This window comes from Phacochoerus africanus, chromosome 14 (assembly GCF_016906955.1).
Source record: "Phacochoerus africanus isolate WHEZ1 chromosome 14, ROS_Pafr_v1, whole genome shotgun sequence".
Taxonomy (NCBI): Eukaryota; Metazoa; Chordata; class Mammalia; order Artiodactyla; family Suidae; genus Phacochoerus; species Phacochoerus africanus.
In genome coordinates this window covers 39846691-39867055 of record NC_062557.1, presented here as the reverse complement: position 1 = coordinate 39867055, position 20365 = coordinate 39846691, and the positions used below count along the sequence as shown (strand labels likewise).

The window sequence follows — 20365 nt, the reverse complement described above, 5'->3', positions numbered from 1 at the left end:
TCCCAGGCTCTGGGTCAAATGGGAGCTAAAGCTGAAGGCCTACACCACAGCCACAGCAACGCCAGATCCAAGCCATCCTGCGTCCTCACGTGTGCTAGTCAGATTCATTTCTGCTGAACCATGATGGGAGCTCCTGGCTTATTTAATTCTCAAAGCAATGCCACAAAGTTCACATGCCTCCAAAGCATCTGAGGCCTAGAGAGTAAGTAGCACCCTAAAGTGGGGGGCAGCAAAGAGAGGAGCTGGGGTTCACACTCAAGGTCTGAGCTTAGGAAGTTCCTTGGTGGTCTAGCAGTCAAGACTCAGGCGCTTTCACGGCTGTGGCCCGTTGCGTACAGCGGCCAGAAAAAAAGAAAAAAAAAAAAAGGTCTGAGTTTAATGCCCAGTCACGCTCCTCCTAGCAGGCCCTTGCCTAACTCAGCCCCATGCAAACCCACAGCCAGGCTGAGTCAAGAGCCTGGCTCAACCTCCTGGCTCCCGACATCCCAGGAGGGCCCACTTGGAGGGCGGGGAATTCGCTGGGGCTGCGCACGGGCAAATCCAAGACAAATATTTAGTCAGCTACCGGAGCAGCTACCGGAGGCCCCCTGGACATGACGAGGCGCTGTCATCTGTGAAAGAACGGAGCGTTTCCGCCGGCGCCCTGCAGCAAGCTGGGAGTGCCTGGCAGCAGCGACCCCCATGGTCCCGGACACACAGACGTGAAGCCTTGCTCAGCTCCCAGGAGGCAGGTCCGCAGCCTCTCGCCCCACGAGCTGCGCGAGCACAGGGACGTCCGCCTGAGCTCCTTCCAGCCGAGGGCAGGAGGGGTGTTGTGAGACCTGGGCCCGCGGGGGTGGTCTGCAGGGCTCACTCCCCGATCCTCCCGAGAAATTCAAAACGTCCTCCTGCGGTGACTTAAGTGTCAAGCTCAGTATTTCTGCTCCCTCTTTCTAAGTACAGCAAGCTCTTCAAGCTACAAGAATGCCCACGAGACTCAGATTCCAAATCGCAATCACAGTCACCCTCGTGTGGAGCCGAGGGCAAAGGCCGCAGGGCTGAGGTGGTTATATTTAGTTTTGTCTAAGTGTCATGCGTGTAGGAAAGGGAAGCGAGGAGTTCCCGTCGTGGCGCAGTGGTTAACGAATCCGACTAGGAACCATGAGGTTGCAGGTTCGGTCCCTGCCCTTGCTCAGTGGGTTAATGATCTGGCGTTGCTGTGAGCTGTGGTGTAGGTTGCAGACGCGGCTCAGATCCTGCGTTGCTGTGGCTCTGGCGTAGGCTGGTGGCTGTGGCTCCGATTGGACCCCTAGCCTGGGAACCTCCATATGCCGCGGGATCGGCCCAAGAAATAGCAAAAAAAAAAAAAAAAAAAGAAAGGGAAGCGAACACAACGCTTACCATTCAGTTTTGACGATCAGTACACGGAAGGCCCTGGGAAAGGGCACATATCAAGCTTCCGAATCCTCTACACAGTTATGAGCGGACAATAAAAGGTTCAGAGACTGACTTGAAAGGAGGCACTAGCATGATGACAGGTCTGGGACCAGGAACCACGCCAGTGGAAAATGGGTGTTTTGGAGGCCCTGGGGGCCCAGGCGTGTTCTAAAGCTTTTCTGTTGGGCGCTGAGCTGTGTTAGAATGACCGAGAGGGAAACGACGAGGCTTCCTTGTTGTGAAGCCAGAGTATGTCCTGACAGGGACATGACTTAAGTCCACGCGGTTTGACAAGACCTAGCTGGACACAATTAAAAAGCCCCGAGTTGCTCAATCAGCTAGAGCCATAAACAATTCTCTTCTTCAAACGTGTGTGGCTTACGGGACTCAAGACCAGAGGGCAAAGACAGCAACCCAGCTTCTCCACACCCCCCAGCTCACCAGGGACCCTCAAGTCCCTGCATCTGAAACACACCCTAAAGGAAAGGAGTGAGACGGCGCTCCAGGCTAAAACCCCAGTCTGCAGAGGTGGGCGTGAACAAAGGAGAAGGAAAAACCAGCTGTTAGCAAATGTGGGCAGAATGAGGAGAGGAAACACGTATGTATAAATTCTAGCAAATGGTTCAAACAGACTGAGCCATGAGATAGCATCAAAGATGACTTAGCAGAGCCGATGAGCCTGCACAAATGCCGAGGGAGGGCACGGGCTCAGCATCGGAAGGCTGGCAGGGCCACCTCGGCGGGTGCTGTCCCAAGGGGCGCCCATGCGTCACTCCCCTCTGCCCATCTGCCCTTCCCTGCTCAACCCCCTGCCCCCCATATTCCCCAGCACAGGCCCACCTTCTCATCCACCAGCGCCCCCTCCCCACCATCATTCCCACAGGCATCCCTGCAGCGGCCAGCGGGGGGGAGAAGAGCAGCCTGGAGAGTGACACAGCGGGACTAGGGCCTGGCCAGCCAGTGCCAGCTAAGGGAACTTGTGCTAAACAGACAGCCTCCCTGGGCATCAAGTTCCCACCTGTGAAGTCGGATGGTCAGCCTACCTCGGGGGACCATGGGATTACTACATCAACCCCGAGTGTGAGGCGGGGACATCTACTCACCAAACAGGGAACTGTCACCTCTTACTCCCTTTCCCCTGTGCCTCATCCCTGGGCTTGGGTTGGTAGCTAGGAACCACCGCGCTCTCTCCTCTGAGATTTCCATGTTTCCCCACCAGACCACCACCCCCCCTCCTGCTCTTCGAACCGGTCCAGCTAAACAGACTGGAGGTCCCTCCAGACTGTCAGGGCTGCTGCTAAACCACAAGGAGGTACTACCGACACAGATGGGATATCTGGCTTGTGGCAAAGTTCCAGCCTGCCATTTCTCTGAGGCTAGAAACTCTAGGAAGCCAGGACTCCATCTTTCTTAGGTCCTCTCTCTATAAAGTCCCTCATGCTATCTGGGCTTTGCACCCGATGAGCATTCGGAAAATACTGACCAGGAGTTCCCATTGCGGCTCATGAGGACACAGTTTCCATCCCTGGCCTCGCTCAGTGTGTTAGGGATCCAGCGTTGCCATGAGCCGTGGTGTAGGTCACAGACGTGACCTGGATCCTGCGTTGCTGTGGCTGTGGTGTAGGCCGGCGGCTATAGCTCCGATTCAACCCTAGCCTGGGAACCTCCACATGCTGCGGGTGCAGCCCTAAAAAGACAAAAAAAGGAAAGAAAAAAGAACAAAAGAAAGAAAGAAAAAATACGGACCACATCCCACTCCTGGGCATTTATCCAGAGAAAACCATTACTCGAAAAGATATATGTACTCCAATGTGCATTGCAGCACTATATGCAATAGCCAAGACATGGAAACAACCTAAATGCCCATGGACAGAGGAGTGGATAAGGAAGATGCGGCACACATACACAATGGAATACTACTCAGCCATTAAAAGGAAAGAAATGGCATTTGCAGCAACATGGATGGACCTAGAAGTTATCATGCTAAGTGAAGTCAGTCAGACAGCAAGACACCAACATCATGTGCTACCACTTACAGGTGGAATCTTAAAAAAGGACACAGTGAACTTCTCTGCAGAACAGATACTGACTCACAGACTTTGAAAAACTTACGGTTTCCAAATGAGACAGGTTGGGGGGTAGCGGGATGCACTGGGGGTTGGGGATGGAAATTCTATAAAATTGGGTTGTGATGATCGTTGTACAGCTATAAATGTAATAAAATTCATCGAGTAATTAAAAAAAAGGAGTTCCCATCATGGCGCAGTGGTTAACGAATCCGACTAGGAACCATGAGGTTGCGGGAGCGGCCCAAAGAAATAGCAAAAAGACAAAAAAAAAAAAAAGAAAGAAAATACTGACTACAATGAAGAAAGGAAAAAAAAAAAAAGACAGTAGCATCTGTGGTAATCATTTCAATTCAATCACTTCTGGAAAAGACATTTTAAAAGCCTGCGGCTGTTCAATGCCAAACCCTTAAGATAAGATGCTGATCCACTTAAGCATGAAATTACAAGTGCAAAATTCTCATAGGAGAAAACACCCTTAATATTCACAAAATTCATTGCGAATTATGCAAAATGATTTCATCCTTTTGCGGCAAGAAAATATTGTACCAAGAACCATCTTTTTTACCTTCCAAATTGGAAACTGTCCTTGCTCGCACAAAAGCTCTTCTTGCTACAGAAGCTTCCTTCTTGTCTCTTTGAGTGGCTTTGTATCTGCCCCCACCTTCCTGTCAGACACAAGCTCCCTACTAAGCAGGGACGATTTTCTCCCCTGACATACAGGAAACAGTAAATAATTTATTTTCCACTGAGTAGGAAAAAACTTCCTTGTTTTAATTACTGCCATGCTCCTCGGCCCCCAGATACACTGCCTTCTTCGGTTTGACTCTCTCCTCCTCCATTTCATCTGTCTTTATGCCCTCCTTTCTTAGTAGCTAAGGACCTTCTGTGTCTGCGTCTCATATTTCTCATCTGTAAAATGGGTTAACAACTACTTCTCAGGGTCTGGCACAAAGAGTTTCTCACTAAATGGTAGCTACCTCGATCACTCTCGGCCACCATCCTGGACCAGGCGCTGGAAACTTCTTACCAGGTGTGAAGAGCTTCCTAAGTGCTCCTCCATCAATCCACCCTCCTCACGAAGCCACATCTGCAACCTGAAACAGGACGGATCAGGTTGTTGTTTGGTTCAAAATCTTTCTGATGGCTCCTGGTTGTCTGGTAGCTACAAGCTCCTTACGCTACAGCAGTCAGGGCCCTTTACTACCTGACCCCAGCTTTGCTCCCCGAACTTCCCAGGGACCCTGCACTCAGGCCAATCAGGCCGCTACCACACACCTTGCACTTGCTCCACATCTGGTGCTTTTACTTCAGCTGATGCTCTGCAAATCAATAAACCTCCCTTTATCTGGCCAGAATTATCAGTTTGCAAACAATGCCTGATGCCCTAGAACTTAACTTATGCAGCTGACTATTATTAGTTCTTTGTAAACACGGGCCTCCTTAACCAGACAGTAAGCTCCCTATGGGTAAGACCTATGTCTTCCTACTCTGCAAATCTATAACCTCTAGCTGCTAAGATGCTACTGGGACAGAACTGCACCCTCCGTGAAAATCTTCAGCTTGGAAATGTCAGCCATAAAGTGATGAATATAGAAACTCTCTGACCTCCTTCCCCTTTTTCAAACTGTTCTCTCGTTCATTCATTCATTTTTAACATTTTTATTGCCAACCTGCCAGGTGTCAGTCACTGTTCATGACTCTGGGGAAAAGCTGTGAACAGAATTGGCAAACTCTTTTATCCTATGTACCATCTGAGAAGCCAGGCAATCCACAGACACCTGTATGCTGGGTGGTGATAACCACGATAAAGAAAATAGAGCATCTTCCCGCCCTCTGCCAATCATCGTTCTCCTTTCTCTGGGGGCAGTCTCCTCATTCATCCACATTCTCTCTTCCAGCTGAGTAGTGTCAAGAACATGCTAGATCCCCTGGTACTCAACATGTGATCCCTGAGCCTGGCTCATCACCAATGTCCTCTCTGTGCTTTCTCTCTCCATTTCCACTCCTGAGTTTAACTGACTTTTTTTTTTTTTTTTTGGTCTTTCTGTCTTTTTTGTTGTTGTTGTTGTTATTGTTGTTGCTATTTCTTGGGCCGCTCCCGCGGCATATGGAGGTTCCCAGGCTAGGGGTTGAATCGGAGCTGCAGCCACCAGCCTACACCAGAGCCACAGCAACGCGGGATCCGAGCCGCGTCTGCAACCTACACCACAGCTCACGGCAACGCCGGATCGTTAACCCACTGAGCAAGGGCAGGGACCAAACCCGCAACCTCATGGTTCCTAGTTGGATTCGTTAATCACTGCGCCACGACGGGAACTCCTAACTGACTTTTAAAAAGGAGGGAGGAGGAGTTCCCTGATGGCTCAGCAGGTTAAGGATCTGGCATTGTCACTGTTGTGGCTCAGGTTTGATCCCTGAACTGGGAACCTCTGCATGCCTTGGGCACAGCCAAACCGCCACCACTTGCCCCCCACCCCCAACCAATAAAACAAACAAAAAATAAATAAATAAAAAAGGAGTGTGTGTGGGGGGGTGCTATTTAAACAAATCCATTGCGAATTCAAGCTGCCTCTGCCTCATTTAAACAAGGGTTTTCCCCTTCTATTCTTGCCAATTTCTTTGCCCCTTCTACTGGTCATTCCTAGCATTTCTCCCAATGTGATAATGAAAATAGCATGAGCTTTGACCATCCAACAGACTTTTTTTTTTTTTTTTTTGCTTTTTAGGGCCGCACCTGCAGCACATGGAAGTTCCCAGGCTAGGGATCGAATCAGAGCTGCAGCCGCCAGCCTACACCACAGCCACAGCAGCACTGGATCTGAGTGACCTACACCACAGCTCATGGCAACACCAGATCACCGACCCACTGAGTGAGGCCAGCGATTGAACCCTCATCCTCATGGATACTAGTTGGATTCGTTCCCCCTGCCCCACGAAGGGAACTCCCCCAACAGACTCTTGAGGTACTTGAGGAGTCCTTGAAATTACTATCTTAGATAAAAAGAACAATTTCTTCATCTGTAAATGGCAACAAATAACACTACATATGTCACAGGCTGTCGTAAGGATTTAATGAGCTAACGCATTTGAAATGCCAAGCTCAGTGCCAGGCATGTGACCAGGACCCAAGAGCCCTCCTTTCGCCTCATCTCAGATCCTAACTCCACCACTGCCTCCATCACCGGCAGGACTGAGGCCACGTGGGGCCAAGTTCCTCTGACTCTGCCCTTCCGTCTTAATCCATGGACTTCAGCTTTCAGTCAACACACAAAGCGGGGTGGAGGGTACTACCTCTGCCCACCGGCAGCAGCCTCTCTGGTTGAGTTCTCAGGGGGGGTAGCCAAGCAAATCAAAACAAAGCTTGGCTACGTGCCCGCCTTCCCTGCAATGTAGTGTAGACAAAAACACAACCTACAAGGCCAAGTGCCAGTCCTCCACCATCCTACAGGGTCAAGAGATGGGCGGTCAGCGCTCGAAGCTGCAGACCTGCTGTCTCCTGGGAGAGAGCCTGAGAGTCAAAGCCCTATGTGGGAATCCTAGCTCTGCCGCTGAATCACCGCGTGATCTTGAAGCGCTCCCTAAGCAGAGGGAGAAGGGGTATTTAAAAGCTGACGGGAGCTTGACAGTTACAGTTTCCTTTTTAACTGTTAAACTTTACTCTCTCATGTGTAGAACAGGAGGTTGGGGACCTTAAAACCAACCTTACAGAGTTATTGTGAGGATTAAATGAAACAAAAACTCTATACATTGCTTAAGCTGGTCCCTGGCATAGAGCAGATGGTTTAGAACGTATTTTTCCTCTCCGATTTCCCATTACCATCACTTTAACAACACAGTCCGGGCTGCACACCTCTCATTCTGCAAAAGACAGATGCACTGGTGCTTTCTCCAGGCCAGGCCGCACCTCGCCCCGCATCACCCAGCCAGGGCCGTGACCTCCTGCTCGCTGACCCGGGAAATGCGGCTGCCGAGCGCTTCAAATGAAATGGCTACAGTAAATAAGCTCCAGCCTTCACCTTGGTAGGGTCCTGAGGACCCTGAGATGTCAAGGACATCTTTCAAGAAGAAGAACAAGTTAATCTGCAGCCAGGCTTTCGACAACGGCAGCTAATGAAGGAGTAACGTCAAGGGCCCACTGCCCTCCGGGCACCACGCCGGGCACCCTGGCAGATTAGCTATCTTACTCCCAAAACGCTCTGAGATGGGAGCTTTATAGATGGGAAAGTGGATCTCAAAACAGGTTAAATCAAACAGCTAGGAAGTGGCCAAGCTGCTGTCTGAATCCAAATCTATGCTGGGATGCTTTGCTTTTGCTTGATGAGGCTCCGTGCTTTTGTGAAAGCATGGGTCTGGGCTGCCACTGGCAAAGGCCGGGGCAGGCCCTAGAGAAGGGTCAGCAGACGTGCCCGAGGGCCTGGGGCCGTAGTTGCCGCCACTCACCTTCCTGGACATGCTGGCGAAGTGGGCCCCACAGGCCTTGCAGCTTGGTTCCGAGCCCGTCGGGGAGGGGAAGGAGCTGTACCCAGGGTTGGAATAGGCCTGCGTCCTGGCTCCCTGGGGCGGTGGGGCCTCCTCAGGCTGTCCATCCAGGCAGAACCAGTTGCAGCAGGTTGCCCACATGATAAAATCTGGTGCGAGGGAGAAAGGGGGAAAGGTCAGAGTGAAGACACACCTCAGGCGCTTCCTGCTCCCCAGGGCACGCGTGAGCAGGGCTATCGACCCACACACCTGCTCCAGGGTCGAGGTGAGGTCGGGTTTTCAGGGGCCACAGGTTTCTTCCCGCCTCCTGCACCACCACACTGGCTGTGACAGACAGAGGTGAGCCCGGACCTGATCGGCCGGGACAGAGCTGCACGCTACCTACTTTTGAAAGGTTGCTGCTGCTGCCTGTCTGTGCCTAATCTGAGATCTCTACCTCAAATAAACCCTCTTGTCTTCGCAATTAGGACTGGCCTAAGAGCCACGGTGCTTAGGAACTTGACCTCTCCCCTAGAGCTCAGACCAACAGAACTGGATCAAACAGGCATGTGCGCGCGCACTGACACACGTGTACAATTCCACACGCACGCTGACCGTGGGATGAAGGAGTTATTATTTCTTCAGATGAGGCAACCCAGGCTCAAGAAGCAAGGTCACAGAGCCAATATACAGAGAAGTGAGATTGTCCTTCGGCCTCTAAACCTAACGTTACCTTCCCTGTCTGTGCTGGGTGTGCTCTGCCCTCCTGACCTCGCCTCCCAGCAGCCAGCAGAGCTCTTACATCTGCACCTCTGACCCTACAGAAACTTCCACCACGGCACCGGTAACAGTTAGGCTTTTTTCCTCCCACTAAACCGTACACTCCTTGAAGGCAGGGACCACTTCTTTCTTATTTTTTTGTCTTTTTAGGGCCATACTTGCGACATATGGAGGTCCCCAGGCTAGGGGTCTAATCGGAGCTACAGCTGCCGGCCTGCAGCACAGCCCCAGCAACGTGGGATCTGAGCCATGTCTGCAACCTACACTGCAACTCACGGCAACGCCGGGTCCCTGACCCACTGAGTTCGAGGCCAGGGATCGAACCCCCGTCCTCGTGGATACTAGTTGGGTTTCATAACCACTGAACCACAGCAGCAACTCCAGGGACCACTTTTTTTTTTTTTTAATTTTATTTATTTTGTTTGTTCGTTTTTTTGTCTTTTTGCCATTTCTTGGGCCACTCCCGTGGCATATGGGAGGTTCCCAGGCTAGGGGTCAAATTGGAGCTGTAACCACCAGCCTATGCCAGGGCCACAGCAACTCGGGATCCGAGCCACGTCTGCGACCTACACCACAGCTCATGGCAACGCCGGATCCTTAACCCACTGAGCAAGGCCAGGGATCGAACCTGCAACCTCATGGTTCCTAGACGGATTCGTTAACCACTGTGCCACGACAGGAACTCCCCAGGGACCACTTCTTATGTATGCCTGTTCCGTGCCCAGCAGTGTCGTGGACACAGCAGATGCTCCACAAATGTTGGCTTCCTTGCTGAATCGGTGCCTCTGTGGGTTTGGGGTTGTTACCCCCATTTTACACATCAAATACAAGAATTAGGGACGAGGGGGTTGATGATTTTTTGAGATCACAGGACAAAGGCGAGCCAATCTCTCAAATGTCAGAATAAATGAAAGGTTTTGAGGGCGTCCACTAAAATGCCGGGGGTCTGCAGTGATACAGTTAAGACGTGCTTTCCTTGGTAGGCCAAGCAGTCAGCATGGACATTTTGAACCTGAACTCTGCTCACAGATATAATAAATGAAACATTCAGTGTGTTACTCAGTCATCAGGCCACACAAAAGAACGGTACTTTTTGCTCTGTCTCCTGACTCATTCAAAGTGTCTTTGTTAGACCACAGTTCAAAGATCTAGTAAGCGCGAAGGAACTAAGAAGCCAACTGCTTTCACCCTCGGTTATTTTTTGAGAGGAAAATAAAGAGGCCCAGATGGGGGCAGGAACTTCCTGGTTCGGGCAGCTCTAACCTAAGGCTCTAGATTACTCCAGGGCCTTTCTAGCTTCCCAGCACTGCCTCCAATGCACCCTGAGACAGCGCATTCACTTTCACAGGCGAGTCCGATTCACACTTGTCTCGCCTGCTTCCCTCTGACCTCAGGGGAGCAGGGACCGTGACAGGCACAGTGTCCGGACGGGTGGCTCGATGAGGACGACTGAACGAGTGAATCACACACAATATTTAAAGCTGAACTAACTACACATTCGCTCTGTTTCCTACACATCAAAAACATGTCTCCCTGACTCACTACTACTTGTCTGAAGACTTTAAATTCCCAGAAAACAAAGATCTAATCTGCTTTACAAATTCACATGAAATAAAGAAGCCAAGAGCAGTTAAATAACTGAGTTAGTATCAACAAGGTCCTACTGTATAGCACAGGGATCTATAGTCAATATCCTGAGATACATCATAATGGAAAAGAAAATAAAAAAGAATGTATAGGAGCTCCCTGATGACTCAGCTGGTTAAGGATCAGCATTGTCACCGCTGTGGCTCTGGTTACTGCTGGTGTGGCTCAGGTTTGATCCCTGGCCGTGCTGTGGGTGCAAACCAAAATCATAATAATAATTGAGTTATTTGTTGGCAAAAGACTGGAGGCAACAGCAGAACAGTAGCCCTTTGAAAGAGGAATTTTGTAATTCTTTTTTGTCTTTTTTTTTTTTTTTGCGGGGGGAGCTGCACCTGTGTATACGGAGGTTCCCAGGCTAGGGGTCAAACTGGAGCTGGAGTTGCTGGCCTGTACCACAGCCGCAGCAACGCCAGATCCAAGCCACGTCTGTGACCTACACCACAGCTCACAGCAACGCCAGATCCTTAACCCACTGAGCGAGGCCAGGGACTGGACCTGGGTCCTCATGGATGCCAGTCAGATTCCTTTCCGCTGAGCCACGACCATAACTCCTGTAACTCTTTAAATCATTTTTTTTTCTTGCCTTTTCTAGGGCCATACCCGCGGCATATGGAGGTTCCCAGGCTAGGGGTCTAATCGGAGCTGTAGCCACCGGCCTACACCACAGCCACAGCAACAACTCGGGCTCCAAGCCACGTCTGTGACCTATACCATAGCTCATGGCAACGCCGGATCCTTAACCCACTGAGCGAGGCCAGGGACCAAACCCACAACCTCATGAGCCACGACGGGAACTCCTTAATCATCTCTTGATCAAAGCATCTGAAACAGTGGGTAATAATACAAACAAGAGAGGACCTGGAATCAGAAGACCTGGGTGATCGCCTGCCTCTAACAAATCGTAGCCTTTCTATCCTTCATTTTTCTCATCTGGACATTCTCTGGGCAGTAAAACACTCATTAAATCTTGGCTGTTGCTACTGGCATTATCACAATGCCTTCCCTGCAATTTCTCCAGGAAGGCACAGGTAAAATGTAAACCTAGAGATTGCACCACAATTACCATTTGGCTTTCTGAGCTTGTCCTAAACACGGACAGACAGATCTCTGACAGATGGAGCAGGATGTGTCAATGAACTGAATGAGGTGGGGAAGGGAAGTAGCAGAGCGGCCTTGAACAAGGCTGTGGGTGGTTCACTAACTCCTCTCGAAATCTCCACTCACTCATGCACGAATCTCTTTAGAGAAGCCAACACCTTGCTCTTTCCAGTTCTAGGTAAGCATGGTTGAACGCCTACCCTCATGGGATCCATGGTCTAACAGAAGAACTAAAAATGTAAAACCAAAAACTGAGATTTCAGGGTAATCAGTGCTTTAATGGAGGTTTGTGCAGTGTTGGGGAGGGAGTGACCAGAGAAGACAGAGCCTTTAATGGACCAGAAAGTCAAGAGTACAAAGACACTTCAAAAAAAAAAAACCCAAACAGCACGCACCAGGGCATTAAAGAGACTACGAAATGCTTGGCTAGGTCAAGGCTAAGGGTAGGGGTGGTGGATGAGAGCTTAAAAGCCTTGTATTCCATGGTGAGGAATCTGGACTTTATCCTGCAGGTAGTGGAACATAATCACACGTTCAGGCTACCAGGTTCTGTGATCTTACTTGCATGGGGGGGTGGCAGTCACTCGTGTGGAGGACAAATCTACAAGGAGCGGGCCGGAAGCAAGACATGAGGATGTGGGCAAGAGAGAAAGGGACAGATCTGTGACAGACTTAGCAGGTGTGTCATGAACTGAAGAGATGGGGAGGGGAGAGAGAAACAGCCGTGGCTCTCAGAGTCACACAACTGGGGTAAGGCCCTCGGGAAGAGCACACGTCTGTGTGCGAAGGGCGTGGGGCAGGTTAAGATTCTGAGGTTGGTACCTCCGGGACCTGTCGATGAATACACAGCACTGCGCTGGCTGAAGATAAAGGTGTGGGGACCCTCGCCTTCTGGAAAGTATGTAAAGCCAGAGTGGGGCAGAAGCTGGCACAAGAGAGAGGCTGGCCTGCGAGAGCCTCCGGGGTCCTGGGATCTGAAGGGCATGTGGCGACTCAGCCGGCAGCACAGAAGAAGGAGGGAAGGATGCTCAAAGGTGGGAGAACTGGAAGAGCGTCTTGGATTTCAAAAAGACTTTTTGTTGGTTTTGTTTTTTTTAGGACCACATCCACAGCATATGGTGGTTCCCAGGCTAGGGGTCGAATCGGAGCTGTAGCCACTGGCCTACGCCAGAGCCACAGCAACGCAGGATCCTTAACCCACTGAGTGAGGCCAGGGATGGAACCTGTGTCCTCATGGATACTAGTCAGATTCATTTCCACTGAGCCATGATGGTAACTCCCATTGAAAAGACATTTTCAATTGTGTCAAATATAAAACACGCTGAGGAATGCAATGGGCCGAGTTTTACGAAACTGTGAGTGTGCTCAGGGCCTGAGCAGTTTGGGAAGAGAAAGGCTGACCCATAATCCTAGTTGGGAGAGGGAACAAGAAGGGAGGTCTTGCCAGACTCTAAGGACAAATTATTCTTTCTAGAAACTTTTGACGATGAAGGGAAGAGAAGGGGCAGCAGCGGAAGAGGATCAAAGTCACGAGATAAGAGAAATGTAGACACGGATTTCAGAGATTGCAAAGGAAACCCCTGAAGACAAAGAGCTTACAGAGGAAGGGAGGCTGGCAGTACACAGGAGGGAGGGCCGGGACAGAAAGAAAAGGGACGGAGTGGAGTTCCCATTGTGGCTCAGTGGATACAGTATCCATGAGGATGCGGATTCAAGCCCTGGCCTCGCTCAGCGGGTTAAGGATCGGGTGTTGCCATGAGCTGTGGTGTAGGTCACAGATGTGGCTCAGATCCCACATCGTTATCACTGTGGTGTAGGTTGGCAGCTCCAGCTCCAGTTTGACCCCTAGCCTGGGAACCTCCATGTGCCATGGGTGCAGCCCTAGTAAAAAAAAAAAAAAAAAAGTGACCAAGTGTGATAGGATGTGGGGGTGGACCACCCCTGGGCAGGAGAAAGGTCACTTCTTACACCCGAGAGTGAACGGAGATGAAGACAGACAGAACCAAGGACAGGGTGACAGCATTAGAGGAGATGGAAGAATGAAATACGCAGCCACAAGAAGAAAACAAACTTTCTTCCACCAAAGGAACCACATGTTGCAATTTTTTCCCAAGGCGTAAGGACTTTGCCACAGGATGGGCAGACCCACGCGATGAGACACAATGAGCAGGGGAAACTGCAAAGCCGGCCAGCCGTGTCCTGTCTCAGTGCAAGTGCTTTTATACCCGGACTGGCACTAGATTTAGCTCATCTCGGCCATCCTGGTAGAGGGGCTAAGACTGGAAGTCAGGAGAGGCTGCCTTCCTCAGCACCATTCTCACCCTCTCAACTTGGGTTCTCAGCTCATCTGCCGCCTCTGAACGGCTCTGAAAGAAAAGTCATCGTCAGCCTGTTGGAGATTTGGCTGCTCTGTCAAGGACTTGGTTCTGGGGAAGACTTGAAATTGGCCACTGGGCTTCTCCACAAGGCCCCTGAGGGTGGAGGACGAAGCCTCGTCCCTGGGGATGCAGATGGGGGTGCCGGGGGCTCCTGGGGATGAGCCTCCGGGGCTGGAACACCTTTGACCTGCTCAGCCTAATGGACCAGGCTCTCCGAAGTCAGCAGACTAGGCTGGTACGCTTTGTGACACATATTTAAACAGCAAGACACATTTCTTAATGTGGTCCTGCCCCGCTGGAAGCCCTGAGCCTAAGGAACAATGCTATTCAGGGTTACTTCAGGGGGTGAAAGGAAAGGGTTTATCATTTTCACACTGCCATACACACGTAACGCTTCTTCTCTTGGAAATACGTTTTTACGCCTTCAGCTCTGACCAGGTACACACACGTAGCATCCGATTATTTACTTAGGGACTGAGAGCAGAACCAACTGTGGGGTGTAGAAAGAACACTCCCAGGAGTTCCTATGGTGGCCCAGTCGGTTAAGAATCTGCCCTGCAGCAGCTCGGGTCGCTGCAGAGGTGGGGGTTCCATCCCGGGCCTGGCACAATGGGTTCAAGGATCCAGTGTTGCTGCAACTGCAGCGAAGGTGGCAGCTGTGGCTCCGATTCCATCCCTGGACTGGAAACTTCCATGTGCTGAGGGTGTGGCCATAAAAAAATAGAAAAACAAAAAAATAAAAAGAATTCTCCCTATGTATACAACGTTGCAAAACTTCCCTCTCTGATCTGCAAAACTCCTGATCTTGAAAGAAAATTATCATCAAATTTTTGCTGAGGGCTTGAAAATTCCTTCTCCAACTCCTCTCACTCTCTTCAGAAAACATAGACTTGGCAATTTAACTTTCAAATAGAGTCTGACTGCTCTCCTACTGAGCTTGTTTGAAACCTGCCAGGCTCTCCTCTTCCACTTGGCCTAAGAGCTGAAAAAGACAGGAGCTGCAGGGTACGGCTGGGCTCAACAAGAAAATGTCCTGCTCCCTGTGGAAGAGCCCTGCGGTGTGAGGCGAGCTCGGCTAGCTAGCACACGGGGTTTTGCCAGCTTGATAAGTAAGCTGGCATTTCTTGGGAGACTGAACCCTGCCGAACGGGAAAATTACAGCGCTAATAACAGGGGAGGATAAATGACCTATTCCAGGTAGGCTGAGCACAGCCATAGTCAGAGTCAAGAGGGCAGATAATTCGATTTCTCCCTATTAAGTCCTAAAATCCTAAGTAATTTTAAACCAGCACTTCTCCACATGTCCGCCTGCCCTAGACAAATGATTTTTAGTGGATCAGTGGTTGTTATGGACTTTCCCCATGAAAGAGAGAAGGGTCAGGATGGATCTATGGAGTAAAAAAAGTCATAAGGTCAGTGCCCCAGTACGATGAGCGCGAGCTTGCAAGGCAACTCCAACACCACCTTGCTAACCGCCAAGATCTGAGGCACTAAAGTTGAGGCCCTGAGGTTCTCGTCCAATCTGTTCTGATTTTAATTAACTGCTCTGGGTGCCAAGGTACTTCTGCAACAACGGGCATTAGAAAGATGCACAGACAGCAACATCTTGGAATTAACATGTCCACTGTATAAGACATCACACAAAATCCTCTAAAAAAAATCTAATGAAATTGCCCCCAATCCTCAAAGAAGTACTTTTCCAACACGGCAAATCAGAAAACGGCTAGTTGAAAGCCTTATGGAATCACCCCCCATTAATTGAGGGTGGTTTCCCTATTGTTGCTACTATATTGCTGAAATTGTTAAAAACCATCTATGCTGTGAGTGCAGCAAGAAAAGTATCCCACGTTCTGGATCATTAGTACAGAATGGGCTTTGCTTCATCTTGTATATTATCCTTAAAAAGCAATTAAAGTACAACTGCAAAGGCTTTGAAAGGAAATGCTATGAAAAAAACCTATCAATATGGCTTAGCCATGCCTCTTTGAAATAAATGCAGAAGTATAACTACATATTTTGAGAAGAAAAAGAAGACAGCGGCCACTCTCTACTGGAAGAATGCTCCTTATCTGCTAGGCACTGCGCTAGATATGCCCTAGCATCACCCCATATGATCCTCATGATGATCCTGGCAAGACACATCAGTTCTTCCTATTTTCAGGCAAGAAAATCAAGGTTCAGAAAAGTTCAGTAACTTGCTAAAGGTCATTGCTAGTGGGTAGTAAAGCCAGGATTCAAATCTAAGTTACTTAGAACCTGAAGCCCATGCTCTGCAGGCTCGAAGAGAAGTGTTCATTCCACCAAAAAAAACAAAAACTAAAACAAGCCAGTCTGTCTGCCCTGCAGCCCTTTCTCGTCTGAGTATCTAGATTCCACCTCTACTGGAGCTTTCCCATCAGCATACACGCTCCTTCCAGGACCTCTCAGATTTAAAAAAAGTCTTCTGGTCAAAAGGGAAGTACAAATTACAGTCACAATGTTACCACCAAACACCCCCTGGAATGGCTAAAATGGAAAAGTCTAGACACTAGCAAGTGTTGACGAGGCTACAGAGCAACTGGAACTCTAACACTGCTGGCAGCAATGTGAATTGGTACAATCACTTCGGAAACACACACATACATACCCCCCAGGACCCTGCAATTCTATTTCCAGGTATATACCCAACAGACACATGTTTACCAAAAGAAGTATACAAGAATGTCTGCCACAGTACTACTGTAAATGCCTCCAGCTGGAAAGAGCCAAACGTCCATCCACAATTGAATGGAGAAATGAAGGTATATTCACTCAGCAATGAGAACAAACTACTGCTTGAGGCAATCAATGGTACAGATGAATCTTATAAAGCTAAGTGAAAGAAGATAGGCACAAATGAATACATATTGAGTGATTCCATTTATATAAAATTCAAATACAGGCAAACTAATATATGGTGCTAGAAATTAGGACAGGGTTATCCTTGGATAGAGAATGGAAGGGGGCACAAGTGGCTGCTGGTAACATTCTCTCTCTCTTTTTTTGTCTTTTTAGGGCCACACCCACGGCATATGGAAGTTCCCAGGCTAGGGACAGAATCAGAGCTATAGCTGCTGGCCTACACCACAGCCACAGCAACACCAGATCTGAGCCGCGTCTGCAACCTACACCACAGCTCACAGCAATGCCGAATCCTTAACCCACGGAGTAAGGCCAGGGATGGAACGAGCATCCTCATGGATACTAGTTGGGTTCATTACCACTGAGCCACGATGGGAACGCCAACATTCTCTTTCTTAATCTGAGTGCTAGTTATACAGATATTTACTTTGTGAAAATTCATCTAACTGTACACTTAAAATTTGTACACTTCTCCAGGTATATCTTAGCTATAAGTTTATATAAGTTTTTAAAGCAGCTAATAAAATATTCGTAATTTGTTAAAAAAAAAAAAAAACAGACAATAACCAAAAAACCCATCATGACTCCATATCCCCTATTCCTCAGGAGAGGTCCTTTTCTCTGCTCTCCTCTACGTCAAAATTTCTCCAAATATTTGGCTCTACTCCCTCAATCTCTAATTCACTCTTCAATACTCTCAAGCCAAGCTTGACTCATCCCCCACTGAATCTCTTCCTTGCAAGGTCATCAAGGACTTCCAAGTGGCCAGGTCCGAGTGACACTCTCTAGCTTCTTCTTCCTCAACCCTCCAGGGGTGCTGGACAAGGGTAACCCTTTCTTTCTCCTTGAACAGTCTCCCCTCTAATTATCTCTTACTTCCAGAGCTCCGAGCCCTTGGCTCCCCCCACCTCAAAGCCTCCCTGCTGTCCCCCCTCCTTCTGTCCTTCATATATGGCAATGCCCAGGCTGTCTTTGGGGCCCGCTTCCATCCACACTCTCTCCCAAGGAGACCCCCGTCAGGTGGCTTTAAACGCCACTCTTAAGCCGACGAAAAGACAGTTCCAATCTCCACTTCCCTTGCCCCGACTCTCCCCTCTTACCCTTCCCTCTGTAGACCCTTTGAATTTGCTGGATCCACTTGGACTCTCCTCCCCCAGATATCACACACTTGCCTCCTTTTCACTCACCCTTGCTTTAAATGTCACTTTCTAATCTCCTGCCTAACACTTAGTGTTAGCTGGTATTACTTGCCTACTTGTGAACTGCCTTCCCTAACCAGAATAAAAAATCCCCAAGGGCAGGGACTTTGTGTTCTATCGCACTTCCAGGGTCTATAATGACTTCCTGGACAACATCTCCCTAACTAGTTTCCCAGCTTCCGTTCTTGCCTCTTCTCCAATTTTTTCTCCACAAGGCATCATCTACTTCCTTCCTCCCCCAACATGCACAGTTAAAGCTCTTTGACGGGCTCCCATCCCATTCTAGAATAAAAATTCCCACTCCCTACATGGTTAAAAGACCCTGCACGCACCACCGGCGCCAGCCCACTCCCCCCATTCAGGTCCTGCTAATTTTCCCAACCACTCACTAAGCTTCACAAGGACATCAGGCTCCTTTCTGCCTCAGGGTCCCGGCACTTGCCCTCCTGCTAACTGCTCCTTCTCGCCCTCAGGTCCCAACTCAAGTTCACCTGCCAAGAGGAGTTCTCCTCAGTCACATGCGCTCTCTTGGCTCTTTGTTTCCTTCAGAGCTATCATAATCTATAATTATATCTATCTGTTTATGCTATAAACTCCAAGGGCAGGAATCTCATCTGCCTTCACTTTTTTGTTTGATTTTTTTGTTTTCCTTTTGTTTTGTTTTTGCTTTTTATTTTTAGGGCCATACCCACGGCATATGAAGGTTCCCAGGCTAGGAATTGGGAACCAGTTGGAGCTACAGCTGCTAGCCTACACCACAGCCACAGCAATGTAGGATCTGAGCTGTGTCTGTGACCTACATCACAACTAATGGCCACGCTGGATCCCCAACCCACTAAGCAAGGCCAGGGATCGAACGCACATGCTCACAGATACTAGGCGGATTCACTTCTGCTGGGCTACAACAGGAACTCCAGCCTTCACTTTTTTTTTTACCAGCATCATCTAGTGTAGCGCCACTTCTTAGAAGGCATCCAAATAATTTCTGGACTGAACAAACTGAGGTCAGAGAAGCAGTCAGTACTTTATCAACACAGCCCATGAGGCAAGTACTATCTCTCCTTAGGGCCCCAAGCATTTTACCAGTATTTAGTGACAGAGAGTGACTACGAAAAAGACTTTTATCAAAAACAAAGGTAGCTGGAGTTCCCGTTGTGGCTCAGCAGTTAACGAACCTGACCAGTATCCATGAGGACCCAGGTTGGATCCCTGGCCTTGCTCAGTGGGTTGAGGATCCGGCGTTGCTGTGGCTGTGGTGTAGGCCGGCAGCTGCAGCTCCAATTGGACCCCTAGCCCGGAATCTCCATATGCCGTAGATGTGGCGCTAAAAAGCAAACAAACAAACAATGACAAAAAAAAAAAAAAACACCCCACAAAGGTAGCTACCTTGGCTTTCTGAGTCCACTTCCTCACCTGTGTAAGAGGGGAATACCTCCCCTGTGGGACGGTAACCGTGGGGATGAGAAACAGCAACCTACCTAACCTACAGTAAGTGCTCCATAAATAGCCAATCTAAAGAAATTACTGTTAAACTGTAAGTTGCGATTCTACAGCGGCAACCGCCCAGCTGCTGAATAGTGGCTCTCGGCTGGAAAGCCCAATGACCCTCCCTCTCTCTGGTCACGCAGAGCTTGAGTTTCCTACCACCCCCCGGGGACGAGGGCTGGGTGGGGACTCTGACACAGCTGACCACATCGCCCACACAATAAAGACACCACCTGGAGAACTCACCTGAATGTGAAAGTCATCTCTCAACTTAGAAGGCAGTTGATTTCTTACAAAGTAAATTAGTCTGGAAAGAAACCTGAATTGCCTCGAAACTGTTTAATGTAAAATGGAATCTCAGAGTCACAACCGGAATTTTCCAGGAAACCTGCCTGAGGGGGTCCACCTCAGAAGGAGAAAATTTTCAGTGCTGGTGACAGCACAATGAGCATAAAAGAGGGGGCCTGTGGCATCTGTAAGTAAGCACCTGCTGGGGTCAACCACATGACAGCATGACAGACTGGCCTCGCTGGCTGGCTGTGGGGCAGGGAAGCATGTTCTCCGTGGTGCTGAGATTACTTCTGAGATGGTTATTTTAGAATAAAGAACTCAGAACACCTAAGTCACAGAGGAGACAAGTATATTGGGGAACGTGAGCTCCCCGAGGTCTGAATTAGAATAGCCTCGCTGAGGTGGTGTATGGGCTGGAGAGAAACAGCGGAGACTTTACAAGGCTGCAACACTTCCACAGGCTTTCAAACCCAGTGGACAATTTCCATCCTCCAAGGCAGGCCTTGAGATGTGAGTGAGGGATAAGGTGTGTTTCCTAGATAAGAATTTTATTTGAGGGCTAAAGTTTTTGGTTTTTGTTTTTTCTAAGGGCTTCTCCCTCGGCATATGGAGGTTCCCAGGCTAGGGGTCGAATCGGAGCTGCGGCTGCCGACCTACGCCAGAG

The 20365-nt window shown here is 49.3% G+C and overlaps 1 protein-coding gene across 6 annotated transcripts in view; it reads right to left on the bottom strand.

The window, feature by feature from the left end:
* The window catches only part of RFFL (ring finger and FYVE like domain containing E3 ubiquitin protein ligase), a 76674-nt gene that overhangs the window by 12820 nt on the left and 43489 nt on the right, over window positions 1-20365 (bottom strand). For all 6 annotated transcript variants that reach the window (XM_047759264.1, XM_047759258.1, XM_047759259.1 and 3 more), the window contains one exon: window positions 7926-8113. In XM_047759264.1, the coding sequence (XP_047615220.1) occupies window positions 7926-8105 (180 nt within the window). In that variant the 5' untranslated portion in view covers window positions 8106-8113. The remainder of the gene's footprint in view (window positions 1-7925; window positions 8114-20365) is intronic.